Source organism: Buceros rhinoceros, unplaced genomic scaffold (assembly GCF_000710305.1).
Source record: "Buceros rhinoceros silvestris isolate BGI_N320 unplaced genomic scaffold, ASM71030v1 scaffold10069, whole genome shotgun sequence".
Classification (NCBI taxonomy): Eukaryota; Metazoa; Chordata; class Aves; order Bucerotiformes; family Bucerotidae; genus Buceros; species Buceros rhinoceros.
The window spans coordinates 53,457-76,596 of NW_010432100.1; the positions used below are offsets into that span (position 1 = coordinate 53,457).

Below are 23,140 nucleotides of genomic sequence, written 5' to 3' on the forward strand. Positions count from 1 at the left end.
AACCCATAATTCACTGTCTGAGAACCATGTAATACCTCAAAAGAAAACACTGTAAAATTATGAATGCATACAGTTGGGGGAGTGGCATGTTCGGTGTACTGAAATCCATGAAAATTCATGAAAGTGTGTTATTTTTTAATTTAAATTTCATCGCAATACACCCCTAAAGTTACTATCTCACTTGAATACTGGCATTAGATTACGGAAAACACCTCTAGGACTACAGCCCACACGCTGTACAACCATCATAAGCCTTCTTCCAGCAGCCATCTTCTTGACTTCCGAAGAGCATTCTGAAATCATTGATCTAAGCAATTATAAAAAACGTCATTTTCCTCTCTGTTACAATCACAGTTCAGAGTGATAGGGCTAGTTACCGTCCTGTCTCCGTTTTTTCCCCAGGGCTTGATAAATTGGCAGGGAATTTTTGCTACGGAAGCACGAAGAGAAGTTACTGTCTTTCAATTACGTCCAAATTAAATTTGCTTGGTTTACAAGTAAAAAGATGTTTATTTTCTAACAAACAGACTTTCTACCAGCTCACTCTGAGAACTGCAGTCAGACTGGGTTTCTCTGGCTCATCGTGACTTTCTACCAGCTCACTCTGAGAATTGCAGTCAGACTGGGTTTCTCTGGCTCATCGTCATTAACACTGTGTGTAACTTTCAGGTGTTGCTGCTATATCCAAGTCTAAGGGCTCCTCGCTGGACACACCTTCCAACCTATACAAAGTGGCTTGACTGCTCCTCTTTCTGCTCACTGAAAAGAGCTCGTCTACCTTCTCGCTCCTGTGTCCTTCATCACCTCCAGGAATCAAGTCATTTTCTACCTCTTTCACTTATCCAGACAGGGGAAGAAGCCCCCGTCTCCACCACTGTCGAGTCTCGATGTGCCTCAAGGTCATGTCCCAGATCCCATAATGATCTTTAACAGTTTGCCTCTTAGAGCTAATAAACCTTCATGTTCTCTGACCACCTTCAAGAAAGTTAGGAACTAGTAACAAGGAGGTAAATGACACCAGCACAGATTTAAAATCAGCTGCAGTAGGATCATGAAGGTGACACCGACCAAGCAAAACACCCAACTTTTACACTGCCCCTACCTCACTACAGGCAGAGCAGACTTCTTCAATCTAGCACAGTCAGTAGTCGTGCCCCCCCATTTCCTCATCTGAGAACTCAACTGGTTTCCTTAACTTACTTTATATCAGATATTTTCATCAGATTAAATCGTATCCATTATTTTATTGTTCGGGATGTAACTTTCTTTACACATACATTTTTACTGAATAGTAAAGTTTGTTTGAATTTCTGCAGTTTTATTAGCTGGGATCCCAATTTTAGCTCATCTGAGATGAGAACTGTTTCTTATCGTCACTGTGCTGGGAGGTGTGGAAGTGATGGGAAAAATAGTATAAGCTAATAATGGAGACAGATATACTAGAAAGCTGATTCTGTAGTGGTTTGGGTGACTACTACAAAATCATAGCAAGCATATTATTTTATACTTTCCTGTTATTTTCCCTAGTTAAGTACCTTTCATTTGAGCTACATGAAAGGCTTAACTCTTTTTTCATTACACTTACTTTTTATGAGGTAGTTAAATACTTACAGTGCGTGCTGACTATTTGCAGTTTGTACAGAAACTTCAACACGGTGGAGCTGAGTTTGAGCTTGTGATACACCCTAAGTTTATGATTGAGGCTTGTAAATTAGTCTTTTGAAATTTAATGGTAGTTAAAATTTCAAACATTAGGTCTAGTGGCTGCTTAAATATTTAGCTTCTAAATGCCTAGAGATTAAAACAATGTTAAAAAAAAAATCTTTCCTATAACTGATTTAAACATTTTAGTGCCTGAACCATTTACTCTGACAATATAATGAGTGGGGATCAGACTCCTGAATTACACTGCATGGAAAGCATAGTTTCTTAAGGAGCAAAAGCTTTTTACTTTTGTATTAGTTATAAGATTGTTGTGCTGTATACTGTTAGAAATTAAAACTAGGATATTTACATTAATAACTACTTTTCAAAATAATGCAATCATCTGTGTTAACTTGACATCCTATGAATATCCATTATACCCATAAGCTCAGTGGGAGCTTTCAGGTTTTTCCTTTTTAATATGGAACCTCTGTATACAGGCAATCAGCAAAGCTCTACCATGTTCATTCTCCATTAGAGATTAAATATTATTCCTACTCCTATGCTTGGTCTTTGAACTGATTATTATTACATTGCTTACGCATTTTTCTTTGGATTCTCTCAACACGTGTCACAACCTTGAAATACTAGCATGCAATTTCAGTTATTTCCAATGTACTGGAAAAACAAAATAAATTAATAAAATCAGATACAGTTAATGAAACTCGGAAACTTAGCCTTCCATAGATTATTATTAGCCTGCTGTGCCTGGCAATGCAGAAATCACTGTATGCTCTGAGAAGGAGTAACTGTCACGTCTGGCAGCTAAGCAAGTATGGAGTAACCATCAGATTCTGGGGAACATCACTTAGGACACTTCACTACATAAATTGTTCTGCTGTCAAGCCATGTTCCAAGGCCTCCTGGAGTTTGTGTAACCCCAGAAGGACACAAAAGGAGTATCGGGTTCTGTTGCTATCACTCCATTTTCTTAATATTACTGAAAAGTCTCATGCCAAGAGTTAAGAAACTGGACCAAAAATCCTGAACTTTGAACATAAGACACACTTTTCTCGCACATCATTCGTTCTCAAGCTACATATTCTTTATGCAGACTCCTTTGGAAACGGTCTGTTCAGGAGCACACTGCTGCGCTCCACTGAGCCCTTTAAAGATGGCAGAAGGTTCCATGAGATAAAGACGCTACAGTCTCAGAATATGCTGCTTGATAATGCTCCTGAACAATATGCCTTCGAGGAAGCAGCCTTTTCTCCTGTGGCTCATGTATATTTAAAATTTAGTGCACTAGTAACATGACAATGCAACTATATAGAAGCACAGAATCTTTCAGCTAAAACAACTTAAAGCATTTAACAAAAGTTTTGCTTTCTGTACAAATACCTTAATTTTGAAAACAGACATGAGACATGAGTTTGGATCCACAATAGACTGGTGACCATTTCTGAGGCGTCTGATACTGCTGGAGGGATCTCACGGGAACTACAGGTATAGAGAGGTGCACTCATGAGCTCTACCAGAATGGGAGCCTTCTCCTTCCAAAAATACAAGTGTCTTAAAACAACGGCACTTGTACTTGCCCTCTGCTGGACACACTACTCATGCAAATTCATTTATTACTCAGGACCTATGAGACATGCTAAAATCAAAACTCATCTCATGCAGTGCACTCAAGTGAATTTTAATTGAAGTTCCTGGAAACAACAAGAATTTTACATAAAAAGTTAGTATTTTGTAGCATTTAAATACTTCTCCTTTTGCTAGGCAGTTGTGCTATGGCTAAAAAAGTAGTAAGTTTTATTGGCAAGAGAACACTAAAGAACCATTACACTAAAAGTCATGCCAGTACCGGCACTAGAAGGCCCTGCTGTTAAAGACCTACAAGTCAACCAAAAAAAACCCAAAACTAAACAACACTAAAGTAAAATTTTATATTGAAACTTCCAGAACGATTTTTCAATGCTTAAAAAAACAGCTCTAATTCTTACTTCTTACAATGAAACAGAAAAAAAAAATATCAATTTTACATAGCTTCTGCATTTATTAATAAAGCAACTGGACATAATAGTTTTTTTTAAAAAAGACAGTAGAACAGGCAGCAGTGCATTCCCCCATGGGATAGATAATATGCCTGTGCATCCACTCAAAAAAAAGATTTCACATGCCCTAATGTGCACCAACAGACAACGAAAGCTTGAAAAAAATCTTGTCATGTAGCCAGCAGGATGAACTTGCAAAACGATGTTCCTAAAACAGGTAATTAATTGGGAGTAAGTGATTGCTGGTGAAGAGTCTGCAAAAGTCAAGATAAAGACTAAGTATTTCTACAACATCTCTCTAGGAACTGATTGCTCCAAATCACCGTAGTAATATCCCAAATACTGTGCCTATTGCTTTGTAGTAGCTTTGCAAAAGATTTCATTAATCTGTCATCACATGCAGTGATCTTTCTAAATCGGATGATAACAGTCCTGGCAGGACACACTAAGAATCCTTGCATGACCTCTGCTTGTTCTATAGTTTCTCTCACATACTGGTAATGTATTTGTTTTGTTGAAATAATGCTCTACAGACAGCTTTACCACACTGACTTAACGAGTATTAATGGTCTACGCTACAATTAATACACTGCCATAGGTAGACTAGACTACAGGTAATCATGGTTAACTCGAAATGGAAATATCAGTAGAGAAGTGAAAAAAAAAACCCTTTCATTTCGAGAAAAGCAATGCAGAAGTAAGCTGTTCTTAAAATAAGACATGCTAGCTGACAGAGGAAACAATTCTGAAAAACAGCATTGTTCACCTGCTGACTTTTTTGGCTTACAGAGAAATAAATACACACTAAAATGTTGGAATGGACTTTACCATTCTAGCAAGCACAGCAATAAACTTGGTAGAGACCACATTTCTGAACTGGGCGTATGAAAATTAAACACAGTTGAGTGGTATTGTACACTGGAAAAGAGATGTATTGTACACAGTAAAGAGATATCCAGCCATTACACCCTTTCATCTGCTCAGGCATCTTCTGGGGTTCATTCCAAGGGAGCTGTGGCCACTAACTACACGCCTCTGGCACATCATATATAACAGGTGAGATTGAAAACATTTAACACTCATTTATCTTTGATGATATTGAAGTTATTGCACTAACAACTCACCTTCACTGTGGTTTAAGCCAACAGGTTTTATCTTACAACTGCAGCTGACTAGAGCCAGGCACCTTCTCTAACAACATGGCTCGACCAACAAGCAGTAACCTAGAAAATCTGAGGAACACCACAATTTCTGAAAAGCTTCTCTAACTAGTTGACCAATTCACCTACAAAGTTTTAATATTTGCTGAAATGTAACAGACACCAGCTGTTCTTTAGACTTAACAGTTTAATGAACACATTGCGGCTATCAAGAGCCTCATGCTTTCATGGCACCTCACTTGTTTTTTTCCAAATCTATCAATGAACATATCAAACTGCAGAGACATTGCTCATTTCCAACACTGCATCCAGTGGGAAAGCTGCAACTGCAAAACCCCATTTGTTTGGGGCAGGCAACGCTGGTGAAGCAGGCAGCTCTAATGGCTACGTGTGATGGCAGCACAGGGGAGAGAGACTGAGGAAAACAACCACATTCAGAAACAACAGACAAAACAGGAAGATGCAAAAGAGATGAGTTTAAGAGTTGGGGGGATATTTTTTTGAGTTGCAGTTTTTAAAAAAGGCTGAAGCAGTAAAAGAACACAGGACAAAAATTATATTTTTGTGGTTTATGCTCCAATTGACCAATAACTAACGTTATAAATATGAGCATTATTCACAATTGCTAGAGTGAATTCTAGTAAGACACCTTTCTTTCTTCTCCACTATTCCATCTTCCACATCATTCACACTGTATTTATCACCGGAACTTGACAGAAAGTGTAACCAATAGTAAGCACAAGTTTTATCTTCTTTTCTCTAAGTTTAACAACACTTAGGTCATGGAAGTGCTACTTTAAAAGGTTTTTTAATGCATCTGTCTCTGTATGAACACATATATTGTTTACATTGTTTGTGTATACATATAGGCTTATAATAAATAATGTTTCTTAGAAAGCTCCCAAACACCTATCAATTCAGTTCCCCAGATCTGGAATTTGATCAGACTAGTAACAACCTGTCAGCTTTAAATATTGGACTATCTGTTTCCCTGTGTCCAGTGCCTAAGATCTTGTTAATTACCTAAACTCCCTTTCTGTAGGTCCTGTTAATTACCCGTCTCCTGTCTCAGAGGACCTTGTTAATAACTTGCACAATCTTTCTAAAAAGGTCCTAATAACACATTAAAATTAAAGATGCTTTTCTTTTAGCACTTGTCAAGTGGTGTAAATTGAGAAATTTTCACATCAGTTTATTAGCCTACTGTAGTGTATTGTCCTAAACACAAACAATTTCAGAGAGATGATGCATAAGGTTTGGTCGTGGCACAAAACAATCTTTGTTTTCCAGGAGCACCCTCAATTTCTTTAACTGTGTTCAGTACAAAATCCACGTGGCTCCTGACTACTAATTAACCTCTTAAGAGCCATGACAATAGCAGTAACTGTAAGAATGAATGCAATTCAAGATAATATTAGGTAAAAGTTTCAAAGCATTGGATTAAGAAATATGAAGACGAAATTATTCATGGTAAATGCTGGCTAAAAATACCAGGCATACTGTGTGCTTAAAAATTCTTCACTGGCTGTGTGATATAAATCCTCTGGAACTAACAGATTTTGTAGTATTTGCACAAACAGCGTTTCTTGTTTCACTATGTGACTGCAGCATTTTTAAACCGCCAAGAAATCAGCTCATAAATACCAACATTACACCTACACCAGACAATAAACCCCCCCTTCCCCCCAATCTTAACACTTATGTAATACGGTAATACCATATCTATAAAGCCCTTAAAAAAATACTAATTTATTCACTCAGCATTTTGCAGGAGGTACCAAAGTATCATCTCCATTTTACAGACCAGGAGCAGGGAGACTAAGTGATTAAGCCAAAGCCTGTGCTAGAACACAGATTAATAGAAATCAGAGGTCCATAATTTGTGATTTCCTGACATGTAGTATTATATATAAACCATGCAGATTTTGTTTTGCTTTTCTAAAATACTTCTTGAAATAACAATAACAAATAATAGTACTAAAAATAAATAATAATTTTCAAATAATCCTGTGATACTTCATGTTTTTAGGAAAACTGTTGCTGAACCACTTCTACATTTTCTGCATCAGCAGCTGAGAAACACATGGAAGATGTTTTTATCTTCATTCTTTTAATTAGCAAGTAGGAATAATTCATGACAGCACATGCAAACAGCCAGGCAGCACTTAATGACTGGTTGGTAAAGGGCCATTCAGCAACTCTGTTCTCAACGCACCCAGCTACCCATTAGCGATGTCCTGCATGCCATCACTTGGCCAACATTACCAAACATAGTTCATTAGGATGGACTTGAGCCTGGCGCAAAGCTCACCAAAGGCACTGAAGAGACTCCCTAATTCACAGACATAGGCTCACTGGTGCTAAGAATCCGACCTTCACTCTGCCTGTGAAGGAGCTGGGTTTGGCCATTGTTTTTTCCCTTTAAGGGTGGGGGAAGAAGGCTGCTGTGGGGTTTTTTTCTTCTACTTTGCACTGTCTCCAGCCTGGTCCCACAGACTGAACAAGCTTTTGTGGCTACAGCACACTACTGGAATACATCTTCCAGTTGAGTTTCATCAGACAGGAAACCAGTTCACATGCCCCATTTAATTCCATCACTCAAACAAAGGCTTAGCTAAGTGGCGTTAACTTAACTAAGTTAACTCCTCTTAAGGAGATCCACCTGCAAAGCAAACTCCTCATCCACACCAAACACTGATTTTGGACACACCTTAATAAAATGATATTGCCTGGTTTACTTGTGGAAACAGTATCCATCCAGAAGAGCTTAATAGCATGTTGAGTAAATAAAAAGCAACTCAGAGTCTAATTTCCCTGTCTAAGCTGTCTGCATACCGAATTTGTTACTCAACCTCATTTATTTTGTGCCCACAGATTTAAACAATTCTTTCTTCACAGTATTACTAGTTTGAAAAATTAAAAGTGGATTCTATTCAACAAATCCTCCACAGATAAAAGGTAAACTTAAACTGTAAACTTATTTAATATGCACATTTTGTATTAGTTCCTACTTCAAAAGAAAATCATTGTGCAAGATACATTTGAAACAAAGTGAACTTATTCCAAAAGATTCTCACGTAATACTGGAACACGTAATATCTGAGAGCTTCTAATTTAAACTAATGCATGTTAGGTATTATTCCATAACAGCTGTCTTACATGAACGGTCAAAATGTTTACTGTTTTTGGCTTTTTGAAAATAACAGAATATCTGTCTTATCAAAAGTTTGTGTTTACATAAAAGTCAAGAACTAGCAAAAGAGACTCACACAAATACGGGGAACAAATGACTAGAGTCCTTCTGAATGGGCACTGTGATGAGCTTTTTAATTACAAAATAAAGAAAAAAAGTCCATCATGATTACCATTAAAGATTTATATTTATCAAGATCTGCTGCATTCAAGAACTTCAAAAGATTTCACTACTTATATCTAGCCTCTGCCTGAATAGATATTTTTATTTTAAAAAAATAAAATGCTATGTAATTTTAGTTGTTATTTAAATTACTTCTCCTTAAATGAGCTTATTTAAATGGAAGTTTAACTTCTGACAAACCAAGCTACATAATAACCTTACTCTCATCTAGAGAAATCCTGCATTAAATAAATAATATTCTAAGACTCTGTCTGTAAACAGGTTACTTACGACACTGGGAACCGACTTGACTCGTAGAAGATGCTAAGAAAATAATTCTTTTAAGTCTGTATGAGCTTCTAGAATCCCAATCTTTTCTACAGAAGTTACATTTCAGATAATTTATCTAATTCGCATCCGTGACTAATTTTGTTGAGAAAATTTAAGTTTAAACCAGGAGTGCACGCGTTCTAATCTATGAATAAAACTGAGCTGGCATACAATAAGACCAATCTGTTCTAAAATCTTAAAGAATAATATAACAGGAAACATTACTTTTTTTTTAAGAAAATACTACTGTGTCATTAAGTAGGGGATTAATAGACAGGGAAATGGCAAATTTCTTCAAACCATGTTTTCCCTTTAAAATGGTGATTTATTTCACAACCTTAAAATTCCAGCTTGTAGCATTTTAATTTCAAATTCAATTTCTACCAAATTCAAGTCTTTACATAGAAATGATTCATTAACTTGAAAAAACCCTTAATTTCTGGCATTAATATACAGAAAAAAAAGAGAATGCAAATGAATAAGAAGTTAAATTCACAGCTTAAATATTTATCTATTGGGAACAGTATATGTGGTGTATATACTTTTTTTTTTAAATCAAAGTTTCTTATCAGTCCCGGTAACTGAATTCACTGCTTAGCACATAATCTGCTGCCTTATGCAATGACTTGAATACACAGGAATTCAGCAAAGCTACAGTGAGCTAAATGAATTTAACTGTGATAAGTGTCCCTGTGGGTGCTCCCACTTAGTTTTCAATTCTTGTGCTTTAACATACAGAATCTAAATCCATTTTTTTCCCAAATGGTGTCATCCACAGGATTTGTTTTCATTATTCACATTTTCTTCACCCTTTTATTTACCCTGTTTCATCTTTCCCCTAGACTTGAAACCTTCCCCTCTAAAACCTTGACTTAGGGCAGTGTAATAATTAGCAATGAATGCTCAATGAAAGCAGAAGACTTTCAGGAAGAACTCAGTCTGAAGCATGAAGTAGGTCTTCCACAAATGCAAGTACCCAAGACATTTACAGTACATATCAGTAACATAAATGTAACTTCAAAATGAAGAAAAGATCAAAATATATGAAGAGTTTGCACCTTTTACTTAGAGACAGATAAGCAATGATATAAACGTATATAATGCACAAAGATTGTGTTCTTCCACATTTTCATTTACATAACATGTTCAAGATACCAGATAGAAACACGACAAAAACCCACCTTGAGGATGGCAACACACTTGTAGGCTTGAAGTTTGTCAGAAACGGATTAGTTGAATCATAATCAAAACTCTCCTGATGAGTTTCACCAAATGCACCAGGTGATTTCAAGTCAGTAGAACCTTCTGAGCCCCCATTGCTAAGTTTATCTGACCTCTTGCAATCTTTTTTTCCAGTCACTCTTTCAAAAAGACGAACTTTCTCCTTTTTCTCTTTTTTCATTTCTTTTCTGATGTCAACTGGTTTGGAAAACAGAGTTATGTTTTGATCCCATGTTGCTGGGCTTTCCTCAAAAGGATTCTTCTGTCTTGGCAGTGTAGCAAATTTTTGGGGTAACGAAGCACTCACATTGGTAAATGGGTCATTTTGTGCTTCAAGTGCAGTTTCATCAACTGTGCTGTCAGGCTGGTTCATTTTAGAAGTATCCACACTTAATGTCCTTCTGTGTGGAGATTTCAGACTCCCTGCAAACAGTCGGTCATGAGCAGATTATCAATGAGACACTATATCACAGTTTATGACATGCAGAGAATCCATTTCAGCTTAGGTCTAGAAGCTTTGCAGTTGAGTCCCAGTTCAAAACGCTGCTGAGTAACTAAGCTATTTTAAAAAAATGGACAGCTGTGGCCTTGACTTTCTGGTTCAGAAATGTTTATGATAGACACTACAGCAGATGTTTTTTCCCCTGTGTGAAAACTTAAGTTCTACCAGGAAGACAGCTATGACTAGTGTGCCATTCCGGAAAATGACAGTAGTCTACCGCTGCGTAATGAACAATGCAAAGTATTTTCAGTTCTTTGTATAAATTGGCTTAAATAAATTGGTTTAAACTTTGGTGATGAAAGTTTCAACTTTCTAAACAGACTTGTTTTTCACAAGATGCTTTTTTTGCCTTGAGTTCCCTCTAGAACGTAACGCTTCACTACAACATATTCTCAAATAAAGACATGAGAAGAAAAATGCTAAATTACCACACATTATGACCAACATAAGCTATTCCTTATTACTAGAAACAGCAATTATGAGTTGCCACCAAATAACGCAAGTGAAAAAAAAATAAACAACTAACCCACAAAACAGGCCAGCAATAATTCTTAACTTTTTGGCCTTGTAATTGCTTCACAAACTAAAGAAACAGAATTTTGAATGCTCTACTAGCAGTGAACTGTAATTATAATGGTCATGAGTTTTACTCACCGCCTTCATCAACTGAACCAAAAGACTCTAGCTGACGCCTGAAAAGATGAGAGTAGCCAACTGTGCCGGATTTCATTTTTTCTGAGGAGACATGCGGTCCCGTTAAATCTGACATTGAATGAGCTGAGGATAGCCGCTGAGGTCCCAAAAGGAAAGGTTTTTTTGGTTTTGATTTCATTTGTATTTCACTACTACATACCTCTACGTTTGCATCAGGTATGTGAGTACTTGGGATGATTGCAGAGGATGTATCTGAAAATGTCCCATCAGGTTTTCGACCCTTCATTTTGTCTTTGAGTTTAGCAAAAGGGGATTTGGTTTTGTCCTTCATCGACAAATCAAACATACTTGCTGTCATGTTATTCCTCATAAATTGAATATTGACCTTTATTTCTCCTCTGTCTTTAGTTCTCTTCCCTTGTCTGGACTCTAGGGGAAACCACCTTAAAGGAGAAAAAAGAGCAAGTTAAGTTATGTGAAGACTAGTCATTAAACTCTGGTTAGTTGATTAATGTATCTGGCTGCTATAATTTAGAATATGAAAACCAAACTCCATACCAAAAATTAAAACACTGCTGTCCTGAAAACCTTTTCTGTCTATATTTGTTTTTGAAGAGAAAATAAGTAAGCAAGTATGAAGCTCTTTGCAGTGTTCACCTGTTTCGAGAACCAAAAAACAACTCTGCGGAAGCTTACTAAAGTTCATCACAGCTAATGGGTGCACACCTGCTTAGGAAGGAGAATTTGTACCTAATGTTAATTACAAATACAAATATATTTTATTTTACTGTTTAAAAGGACACTTGAATCTTTCAGGCAGAGTGTGGCAGTGATGTGTTTTACCTGAACACACACAGACTATGTGGCAAATATTTCGTCTAGTAACCTTTTCTCCTTTAACTTTGCTCAGGTTTATATGCTAGCAAACATCTTTCCCCTCTGTCCCTTCCTTCTAACTAATGGTTCACTTTTATGTCAACTGCACTAGCAGAGAAATATCTGAGACCCTTGAACAGTCAACTCTCACTTCATTTCTGCAACTGCTACCCACACCAGTGTTGACGGTAACTCCACAAGCACCACTAGCAGAACAGTGAACACATACATGTATCTAACAGCCATCCCTTTTCTTGCAGGTCACCAGCAGGATTAACTCCAGAAGTATTTCCTCAGGCTTTGGAACCATGACATAAACCCGCGCTCCTTGAAAAGAGATCAAAGGTGTGATCATCTGTTTCAAAAAGCCAAGAGTGCTTCTTTGCCAGGTCTTACAAAGGCTTTATCATTATCCACATGTCTTATTGATTCCCTGTTGTGCTCCATTGTCCCACGGGAGCATCTGCAGATTTACAGCTCAATCTTCCTTCCGCAGCTCCACCTAAATGAATGACCAACAGACAATCCTTTCTCCACACCCATCATCAACAGCTTTTTCCTATTTCCAAAAGAGCACAAGGGCCTATTTCGAATCCACCAGCTCCAAAGAAGGGCTCTAAACCTGCTGTCAGGAGAAGTGTGCACACACATGCTACCACCACCTGCATTAGCAGGATGGAGTAACTTTTGAACTGGAGACTAAGAAATGAAATTGCCTATGAGCAGAGCTGCAAAATTGATTATGCAGTTGCATACATTATTCAATGCCAACTCTAGAAAACAAGGACAAGAAAGGAGCAAAATAACCCTCAATTTCCTTTCAGATTTCATAAATATTTTTAAAGGTGACCGCTGAAATAAAAATTTTCAGGCAGAGATCCTATTTCTTGAGTTGAGAAAATACTTCTAAAGGTGACCCACCAAAGAAATAACAAAACGATAAAGAGTATTACGACGTTTTCCGCTGCCAAAAGGTTTTATAGCCCACACTAAACCAGGATAATTAAGAAATATCAGACCTTCTCTGTCAACAACATGGATAACAAGAATCCAGTCCAGCAGATACAGAATTTCAAACCAGCAGGAAGACAATTAAACCTTTAGGAAGAAAGTTTTTCTTCTATTGTGAGGTAATAACTTCATTGATACATTTTAAATGAAATGCAAAACTTGAAATTTTATGTGTCTGAAGAAGACGGATAGTTTTTCCTTTTAGTTAATAACACTTTACTTTTTCGTAACTGATTCCAGAAATATTTTTAAGTCATCCAGAGTCGCTACAGAAAACATGCACAACAGATCCAAGAATGAATCTTTTTTGTGATATATAATAATGCAAAAACTGAAGACATGATAGCCTACTTGCTTTAAAATGCTTCTTTAAAAGAAAATACATTACTATAGTCTCTGAAAAAAAAAAAATAATCAGCAACCACAACGAGGAGGCCCTTGCTCAGACAGATTTTACCTGTGCAGAAATAAAACCAAATCAAATCCCACCCGAAACTGAGAAAGTGCTCCTCATGATTCCTTAGACGGACACTGAACATAAATACAAATAAGGCTTATGAGTGTTCTACGAGCCTTAAAAGGCAGAGGTCTCACTTTTTGACATTCAAATTTAATGGTTCAGCATACACTGTAAAAATACGTACTGCCCTTCTTTCTCTTGCCCTCGCCTCACAGGCCTCAGACAGCACACTGTATCGCTGATAAGACTGCTGAATTTTCAGGTGTTTCTACTTACAAATTACCAAAACTTTAAACTGATGTATAACACTTGCTAACTTGTTTTAAAACAAGATCAAGGCATAAATTCTTAAGCTTTTGCTGTGTGGAAGAAAGCCTTTTCTTTCAAAACTTTATTTAACCAAACTACTGACATTCTGACCATAAATCCACAATCACTCCTTGTCCCCCGCTAACAGCAAATCTCCGCATCCTATTTTGACATTCACCAGGTCTGAAGGAGAGGAATCCAGCACACGACTAATACACTGCCTTTGCAGCCTGTACATTTGTTTTCAAAGCAGACCTTGAAGAACTTGACATTAAATGTAAGTTCAGCTGGGAAAACAAAGAAACTCTACTTACCCTCAGAAGATAATAGAGCGGCATAAGGGTCTGGACCTCGTACCTGCTGGGACCAGGTTCAACACTACCACTGATTCCAACAGAATTTAATCATCAACTCTTGACTCCAGCAAAATTCCTCTGGACTTCAGTGAAATTTCTATTTGAATAATGATTGCTGGATCAAATCTTTGTATAAAAGACAGGTATTTAATTTTCATAGGCATTTCAAGGAGATTTCTTTGTTACCTTGGAGAGTTTATCTTGTTTTGGTTATAATGAAGGTTCCATATGCTTCAGCTCATAACAAGACAATATGAGAAGCAGACCTCAAATCATGATTTTCTTCAAATTCAAAGGCTAATACTTACTTCTTTAAACAGATGAGAATAAGTGCAGGCAACACATTTGTGTGGAGCTGCTTGCAAATGCGCAAGCGAGTCTGTAAATGTTTCTCATTAGAATCTGTTTCTATAACACATGGGCGTGAGCAACAAATAGAAAAAACAGCACCGTATACAATAGAAAAAAGAACTGGAAAATGAAGTCCGCTGTTTTCAGATAACAACATTTGGGTCCTGAAATACTAAATTCCACTCTATCACTGCCAATTTAAAAAATCGTAATGTATTATAAAAGCCAATAAAACTTGCTATTTTGGTTTTGTTTACGGTACTTTTAGCCACAATAAATGCTCCATTTGTCAGGCTGCCACGAGCTTATTCTATGGAAAGCCTGCACGAAGTAGGAAAATAGCCAATAACATACACGAACAAAACAGGGTGGCTTTTATGAGAGCAGATGCCCTTTTATTTAATAACCAAATATTACATCCAGTCTTGCAGACAGTTTTTATTTAAACAGACCTTGTACAAAGTCTGGCAAATTTTCCCAACTTCAAAGGAAGCCCTACTGCTTTCCGAATCACATTCATACTTCTTGCTCTCACCTTCGAAGGTTCTGTAGGACAACGTCCTTCATACATCCTCTAATTTCAACTTTTCCTCTATGGTTTCCATCAGAATAGCCCTTGTTTTTTTTTTCTCATCTGTTTTTGAATGCACTAATGGGCTCTGCCCATCTTGCACAGGTCTCTGACCATTTTTATTTTCTAAGTATTATATAAATTGCCACTCTGTATGCTGAAATTTTTTTTGAACATGCAAAGAGATCAACATTCAAGGCTGAACAGGAAATACCCTACTGACCAGTCAGCCCTGAAAAACTAAACCCCTATCTGAAGAAACATTTTCTATTTTCTAACCGTGACAAAATTACTCAATTTTGGCCATACCTACAATTACGGTGGAAAAAGCAAATTCCTTATTTCTAAGGAAGACAACAACCATCTTCTGCATACTATTAAAGAGAATTGTGTAGTATCAGCAGTACCAAACCCTTTACCTTAGCAATGATAGACAGGAAGAGTAAAGGAGAAAACTGAAATAAGTTACTACAAATGAGCAAATCACAAAATTCTGACCTGCCTATTCTGTCTAAATAGCTAGTGATCTACAAACATTGTTTCAACACCGTTTCTTCAACTGTTCTTCCCTCTTTTTCTGATTCCATTTTATCCCATTAACTTGGTCATTTTTCCCCATTAACTTGGTTTTCCAATTCCCTTTTGCTTATCTATACTATTCTCACTGTACTCTTCATCCTCCATTCAACAAATACTTTGAAACCAGTGACTTTTTTCTCTTCTCCTAACATAAGGAAGGTGATGTCTTATCCTGGTGTCCTGTCCTCCAAATCTGCCACAGAATTTGACAGCTCCAAGTGTTAGCCCTCCCCACTCTTTGAACAAGCATCACTCAACTGAATCTGCTCACCATGCAGCGGTGAGCAGGATACGCTGACAGTATGGGTAAGAAAAAGACTAACAGTAGGGGTAAGGAAAACCACTACATAATTTTAATTTCATTTTAATTTAATACTTAAAATTTTAACAGCCTCCAAAACCACTGGGATACTTGTTCACAATTAAAAGAGGAATTAGAATTCTTCCAGCCAGCACATTCAACCTGTGCATGACAGATGACCTTCTGACTCCATCTTCTTGCCAGCACCAAAGATGGAAAGCAGTAAAGGAATTTTCCCACTCATTTTGCTGCTTGTGATGCACCACACCCCGCCTTCACTTTACGAGTAAACATCTATTGAGCTGATCTAATTTTGCTTTGCTAAAGTCATTAGATTGCACCCAAAACTTTTTGAAAAAATCTTGATTTTCACTGGCAAATTACTGAAAGAATGCTGCAAAAAGCTACACAATCATCAAAGCATCCACAAGGCTTCTAAATTTGATTTTACAGGTAAACTCAGCATTCTGATCTGCTAAGCAACTTTAATCTGAATAAAGTGATGAGGAGAATTTTCTAAACCAGCAGGTACTTCTAAAACTACCCCTATAAAAGAGCATCAAAATCCCAATTAGAACATACCCACCAGCTGTGATGGGAAAGAAGAACTTTTTCATCTTAGATTCCTGTGTTCAAGCTAGATACAATGAAGAAATGCTCTTTGAAAAATGCCTAAGTATGTTTTGTGATAAATCACGGAGATACCATACCGAGAAACCGCCCCAGAAGTCAGTTAGTAGGAAAATTAAGGCAAGAGGCTGAGCACAAACTACATCGTGTACGAGGGGAAATAAAGAAAATGGATTATTTATTAAAATAAGTGATGACATGCACAAAGATAAATAGTAGTATTTTCTGGAAGCCAACTGAAATACGATACACAAAGTGGGGCTTAAAAATGAATACTATGAAGTGACATCATCACACCACAAAACATATGGGAACTGACACGTATCACAACACCCTAGCTAAGATCAGCTGGAATCAAAGTAATCAAAGGGGTCTTAGTTTACTTATTATTTTGGCTAAAAACTACAAGATTACTTTTATTATAGAAAAAAATAATGGAAGGTATGAGAATTAAGGCCAGTTATTTCAGTCAAGTGTGTATGCACAGAAAACCGAGAAGTATTTCAATCCAGATGGCACTCAGATTCTGACTCAGGATCAGGACTTATTCAGAGGATGTGCTTGCACATGTTGAAATGTAAATGCTGGGAATATAACTAGGTACTTAGAAAATCTTGCTATCAGCCCATAAAGCTACAACTGGGTGCAAATTTTTGGTTTCCTTCATAACCACCTTTTTCTGTTTCCCTGAACCCTTTTCTGTTCCTCACTACTAACTTTCCTTCTTTCCACCGCTCCCCTCCCAATCCCCATTTACTGAGTGGTACCACAAAACCATATGTATCCTCCAGGCTGCTCATTATTTCTGTGACTTTAGCAAATTTCTGTTACCACTCTTCCCACTTTTGACTGGAGTGAAAAGCATTTTCTCTCTTACTTTAACCACAACACATTGATAATTTTTATCACAGCCGGCCATTTCCACTACTATTCAGTTTTATCACAGAAAAATGCATTTTTGTGGTTTAACCTAAATTTAAGACTCAAAATTCATAAATAATATTTATGAAGTATCTTATTTTGTAGAATTATTTTTTAAAAGGCACAATTCATTAACACGCACCACGTAACCACAACATACTTTGTAATTCAAGCTGTATTTGAAGCCACCTACTCAAGCACCCGCCTCTTGCTTTTGCTGCGGCAGATGAAAGAGAAGACAGGGCAGTGGTAGTCGAAGGGGAAACTTGTCCATATCCAAGAGGGAGGCTGCCAAAAAGGAATTCACTTTAATTTGGAGCAAGTCACACAATTTCCATATCTTTTGGGAAGCTCAGCAGCACTAAAGAAGTGCTTGCAACGTGGGGGTATTGATTGTGGTGCGTCGGCAATTGTTTTTGTTTGTTTGCTTGCTGAGAAGCTGGTTTTGACTATTCTATATGATCGAAGTAAGCAGAGAAGTATCAGATAAGGCCAAGACTTCTTCACTGTGTTATGCTCAAAGAAGCTTTTTTTACAACACTGCTGCATTTTGGTGGGTGGAGGGGGTGGTTGTTGAGGTAATAGAGAAACCGAAGAGACAGGGCATTAACAAACAAAAGATGTCTCCTCCAACAAAATTTCTGTGAGAATTAATAATTCTACCGTTGCCTGTCCTCCTCAGATTTACAGCATTCCAGACAAGTGTTGCATCTTAAATCTGCTGAAATCTGAAATGCTGAAATGAAAGTCCAATAAAATTAGCTAGTAAAGGAATGGACAATTAATAGAGTGGAATTAGAGAACAACAAGGATGAAGAAAATGCTGATGAAATAGGTAACACCACGGTGAAAGCTAAAGAAAATTTCTTCTTTTATTGCTGTGGTTCATTTCGCACACAAAAGGGAAAAAAAAAGGAAAAGGCAGACTCATTAAAAAAAACTACCGAAAAATACTTCAGTAAATTAAGACATGTCAGTAAATAAGGATTTTTTTAATCCCATGATAATTCAAAAGTTTGTTTTGATGTTATACGTTGTCAGATCCTCAGCAGTATTAAGGCAACTATGGATTATAACAGAACTGAAATTATTACAAAAAATGTACATAGGCTTTACAAAAACACATTAACTGATCATCATTTACATTTAAACCACAAGAGCAAAAAAGGTATATTTACAATAGCAGTCCAAAAAAAATTGTCATGTATTTCTCAGGATGAATTAAAACAAAAATACACAAGATTTTAGTGCAAAAATAAAAACCATATCAGAAATCTAAGATCTGAAAACTTATGCTAAACATCCTTCCAGTAAAGCAGTATCTCCCAAGCTTTTTGAACCATTAAAAATACCTTAGTAAAATCTCTCAGCATCTGGAGCCTAGTTTCCAAATCCGGAGAAAAAAGTGGGAGAAGTAAAAAGAGCCTGTCCATTTCCAATAACAGCAGAGATGCCAGAGACACAAATTTACAAAGCTAGCACAGTGCGATGGGCATTTTTGCACCAAGAAAGAAAGAAAATGAACTAGGATCCTGCAGATGCTTTGGCTGAAGTCTCTGGAAGGGACCATCTGAGCCGCATCTGGATCTAACTGTTCCAGGAATTTTCACTTATAAGAATGCAAAAAAATCAACAGTTTCAGAAAGAAAGAAAAAGGGCATTGCGTGACGGTGTGTACAAAATTTTTGCTATCAAGTTACAGTAAATATACTGCTTCGTTTCATTGAGTCTTGTGCCAGAGCAACTGTATTAGAACACAAGACGCGCAAATCCTATCATGAGGCCTCTGCCTGAGAACTTCACTGCAGAGAGCGTTTTCCTTGAGATGTGACAAGTAACAAAAAAAGCTATATAGAAAAAAAAAAGAGTATTTTCCCCTAACATAACATTTCTGAAGCTGCAGTGAATTTTTAAATTTATTTCTTCCAAATTATAAAATACTAAATAGGAAAAAAAACACCCCAAACAAAAACAACCAAAAAGCCAAATATCACACACCCCACAGTCTTCCTAGGAATTCAAAATCAGCTGGTAGCCTTCACTTCTCATACCCCCTTCCTAAAAAAGCACCAGGGAATTGCTGACAGGGTTCAGCATTGTGCAGAATATTAAATATCTTTTTTGCAATACCCTAGTGACTCTTGAGTCTGTCTCTTACAGCACCATATGTACAGCTGTGTTGGAAAGAGGAAGCTATTAAATATATTAAAAAGTAGAAATATTACCAATAGACACTTCATCAAATAACTGGATCTCATTCATCCCCAAACAAAGCAAGAAATGTTAAGGTTACATCAACATAAGAAAATAACTCTGGATTTAATAACACCACAAGCCTGTTGAACATATTTGAAAGTAAAAATGTTGCTTAATAAAACAGATTAGTGTTTCTGAAACAATGAATATCGCTTTCAACCATCAGAGTGCTTTGGTAATAAAGGCATTGGACTTGGTCTTGAAAGGCACTGGGTGTCTCAGTTCCCACACCAGTCACGGCTAGAAGGTCTTTGGGTCCAAATATATTACCCTTAGTTTACTGCCAACACAGGACTAGGAATATCTTGTATCAAAAAGGATTTAATAAAAGGAAAACAAGAAAGCGTGTTCTGTTTGAGATCACATTTGCAAATATATTCTTGAAAGTTTGCCCTCCTCCCACATACCCGCACAAATATTGCATCCACATCTCCAGCAAAGGCTTAAGGGAGAGAGCAACAACGCACCCGCCTCCCACAACTGCGTACGAGGAGACAACCCTGGTAACTTTTCAAAAAAAACTGAAGTGCTTAAGGACTCTGAATTACTTTTTCAAAAATTAGTTTCAAAAAGGACATTTTCTAGGTTATGAAGCAGCAACTGGAAAACTGGGCTTTCAGCGGCTTCAGTCTCGTAAGAATTTAAATCGGCACGAAGTGCGTACATGCTGCCAAAAATCCCAGTAACCACCTATGCGCCCTTTTACACACACAAGACTTTTAGAAGTACGGCTGTTCGGTTCTAGGAGCCCAACACCCATCGACTTTTAATACGATTTGCAATCTTAAATGCTCAAGTAACGTCTGTAAAAAGGACTTGGGCTGTTTGTAAAAATTTCCCCACAGGCCCCCGTCTTCTGCAGTGCAGCTCGTGGGCAGAGCACAGGTTTCTTGGGGAGCCCTGGTAATTTCAGCAGTGGTCCAAGGAAGCACCGCTGCATGTTTACAGCATCAGTTCCTCTGGCACACTTCAGAGAAAGAAATGAAAAAATCAAGAACACCTAGGAAGCCCTGCTAAGCAGGACTCCCTACAAAAATACCGAAGGGATCTGAATGTTCATTTAACTATCATGAGGACTATGTTAATTACCCCACTTATAAATTCTTGCAATAATTTTGTAAGATTCCAATACTACTTTTGCTAAAATTGGAGCAAAAGTGTATGGTTCCTCAAAGGGAAATGAGGGTTTGCTACTCACAGTAATACATGAATAATTTACAAATTTTCCTCCGGTTTCCAAATACATATTTCTATCCAGATTAACATATCTTTTACAGTTAGTAGAGTTCTTATTTTATTCATTCACTTTTTTTTTCTGTAGAGCAGCTAGGTGTTTAAACTAAGGCAGTTACCTACTGACTTGCAAGATAATTACAACTCATGATTAAAGAATATTTAAGATGCATGTCTAAAGAGCACTGAAACTTCTTGAATCAAGTGTAAATAGAAATTAAGACCCTAAGGCTACAGGCATTACCATGTACTCTATCAAGATAACTGGTTTGTCCTTAAAAGGATAAGCAATTAAAAAGTATAATACTGCAGACCATGAACCCACAAGAGATTCTGCATGGACACGTTCTTTCCTGTTACATGGTTAGTGAACATGTTTTGCTAAAAGTTTAGTTTTAAAAAACCAAACAAACAAACAGCAGGGCAAAGAGAGTTTTGACTTGTCTTTGGCTCAGCCACTGCACACAAGCAGGACCAGGCTCTGAGATGGTTGAAACAGTTGTTTGATCAACCAGACCTGGCTGTAATGATTGTCATCTCCAACTGCTCGCTCCGACTCTGACAAAGGTTCACGCCTCCCCAGCACCATCAGCGACAGACAAACATCTCAGTCACTTTGATGCAAAGCCCAGCATCTCACCATAGACCCACCATCCCTAACAGAAGACATCTCAGAATTTAACGGCTGAGGTTTGGGCACAGGAGCCTTCGTCATCCACTGAAGAGGCAGAGGTATGCTAGAGGAAAGGCACCTGGGGCGGGAACGTTTTAACCACCGCAGAAAGATCTGTCAGCGCTCATAAGTCACTGCCTACATGCAGCTAGCCTGCAGCATTCCATGCTGTTCTTGGACTACTTCTGCGGAACAAGCATAGCTAAAACAAACACAAATCCTGTAGTCACCCACATGCTTGCAGTACGCTTACACCTACAGTTTATTCCCATGCACTTTGGGGGATAAATCACACTTGGGACCAAGCGTCTTTGTGCAACCACGTCCTAACTAGAAATTATAACAATTTTACTAATTGAGTTGAAAAATGCAGAGTTAGATACTTTAACAGTTCCGCTTAATAAACTGCTGTGATGCTTTTTTTTCTTTTTTTTTTCATCTAGTGCCAGAATTTGCTGGCAAACAGCAATTTTATTTGACAAAGGCTTATGTAGGTAACTACGGAAGCTACTGCAACAGCCGAAACTTCTCTTCAGTCTTCTCTGTCGAGGCCTGCTGTACAGAGCAGCCTGCAGGATCGTGGCCTGACTAACCAGGATCAGGAAAGAACTGTGCGGCTGTGGTAAGCCTTCATTATGTCACAGTTCATCAACCACTGACACATAAACATAAAATAAAGATGCTTGTTGCAGCAACTGTACAAAAACATTTTTGAAAAGGATGCCAGGCTTTGAGGAAGACAGGATCTCATACATGGTTCACACTGAGGCAGGAGTTTAAAGGGGATATGGCTCTGAGCAGAACAAAGAAAAAACTTTAGAAAAACAGATTGTAATGACTTAATGTTGCACACACGAATTTGTCAGAAAATGTTAATGTTATTGACAGTTCTTCCCTGTGCAGGGCGACCACTGTGATTACAGTAAACTCTGTGGAAGAGGTCAGGCCACAATGACGTAAGTGTGTATGTTAAGGGCTTTGAACACACCACAGAAAACAGAAACATCCTAATTTCATTTCAAAGTGTGTTGACAGTAAGGCTACTATTTCCCATCCTCCTCAAGTGCAAGTTATAAAATTATAAATTATAATTAAAAAAACCAAACATCACTTACTCTGTCTTCCGTCTTTGCTTGTCTTCAAATATATCATTCAGACTTATCGCCACCTGTCCCAAAAACTTGTCCAGCCCCACCAGCGACCTGTGCATGACAATCAGGTACAGGATGTATTTTTCTGGATTCTCCTGCATGAGTAATCCAGGGAGCTCGAAGGAGGCCTCTTCTTTCCAGATGGGATCCAGGGTCTTCTCAGCCACCGAGGTGGAGTACTTCTCCTTGCCCAGCTGTATGATGGTGTAGGCATCATTGCTGCCGTTTTTACCTTTTGGTTTCAGACCTTTGGCTTGAAGGACCGTAACTTGCACGTGAGTTGGGAACCATTTCTGGGCTTGCTCTGCCAACATCATCTTTGAAGATCGCATCAGCAATAGCAAACACCAAGTCTGTAAGTCTTCGAGTTACAGGGTAAGGGCACTTACAGCAGAGACACCTGTCAGGGGCTCAGCGCGATTCTTCCTCCGGCGCTCCTCGCCGCGGGTGACACTCACCACTCCTCAGGTTCCCCCCTCCCCACGCAGCCCTACCTGCGACTCCATAGCTGAGGGCCGCAGGGTCCCCCCGCAGAACCG

At 37.9% G+C, this 23,140-nt stretch overlaps 1 protein-coding gene across 1 annotated transcript in view; it reads right to left on the reverse strand.

The window, feature by feature from the left end:
* Positions 1-23,093, reverse strand: part of RAB11FIP2 (RAB11 family interacting protein 2 (class I)) — a 29,553-nt gene extending 6,460 nt beyond the window's left edge. Inside the window, exons 1-3 of the mRNA XM_010143648.1 lie at positions 22,566-23,093; positions 10,924-11,366; positions 9,728-10,190 (exon numbers count right to left, since the gene is read on the reverse strand). Of these exons, the coding sequence (XP_010141950.1) occupies positions 9,728-10,190; positions 10,924-11,366; positions 22,566-22,933 (1,274 nt within the window). The 5' untranslated portion in view covers positions 22,934-23,093. The remainder of the gene's footprint in view (positions 1-9,727; positions 10,191-10,923; positions 11,367-22,565) is intronic.
* Positions 23,094-23,140: the final 47 nt, after the last annotated feature.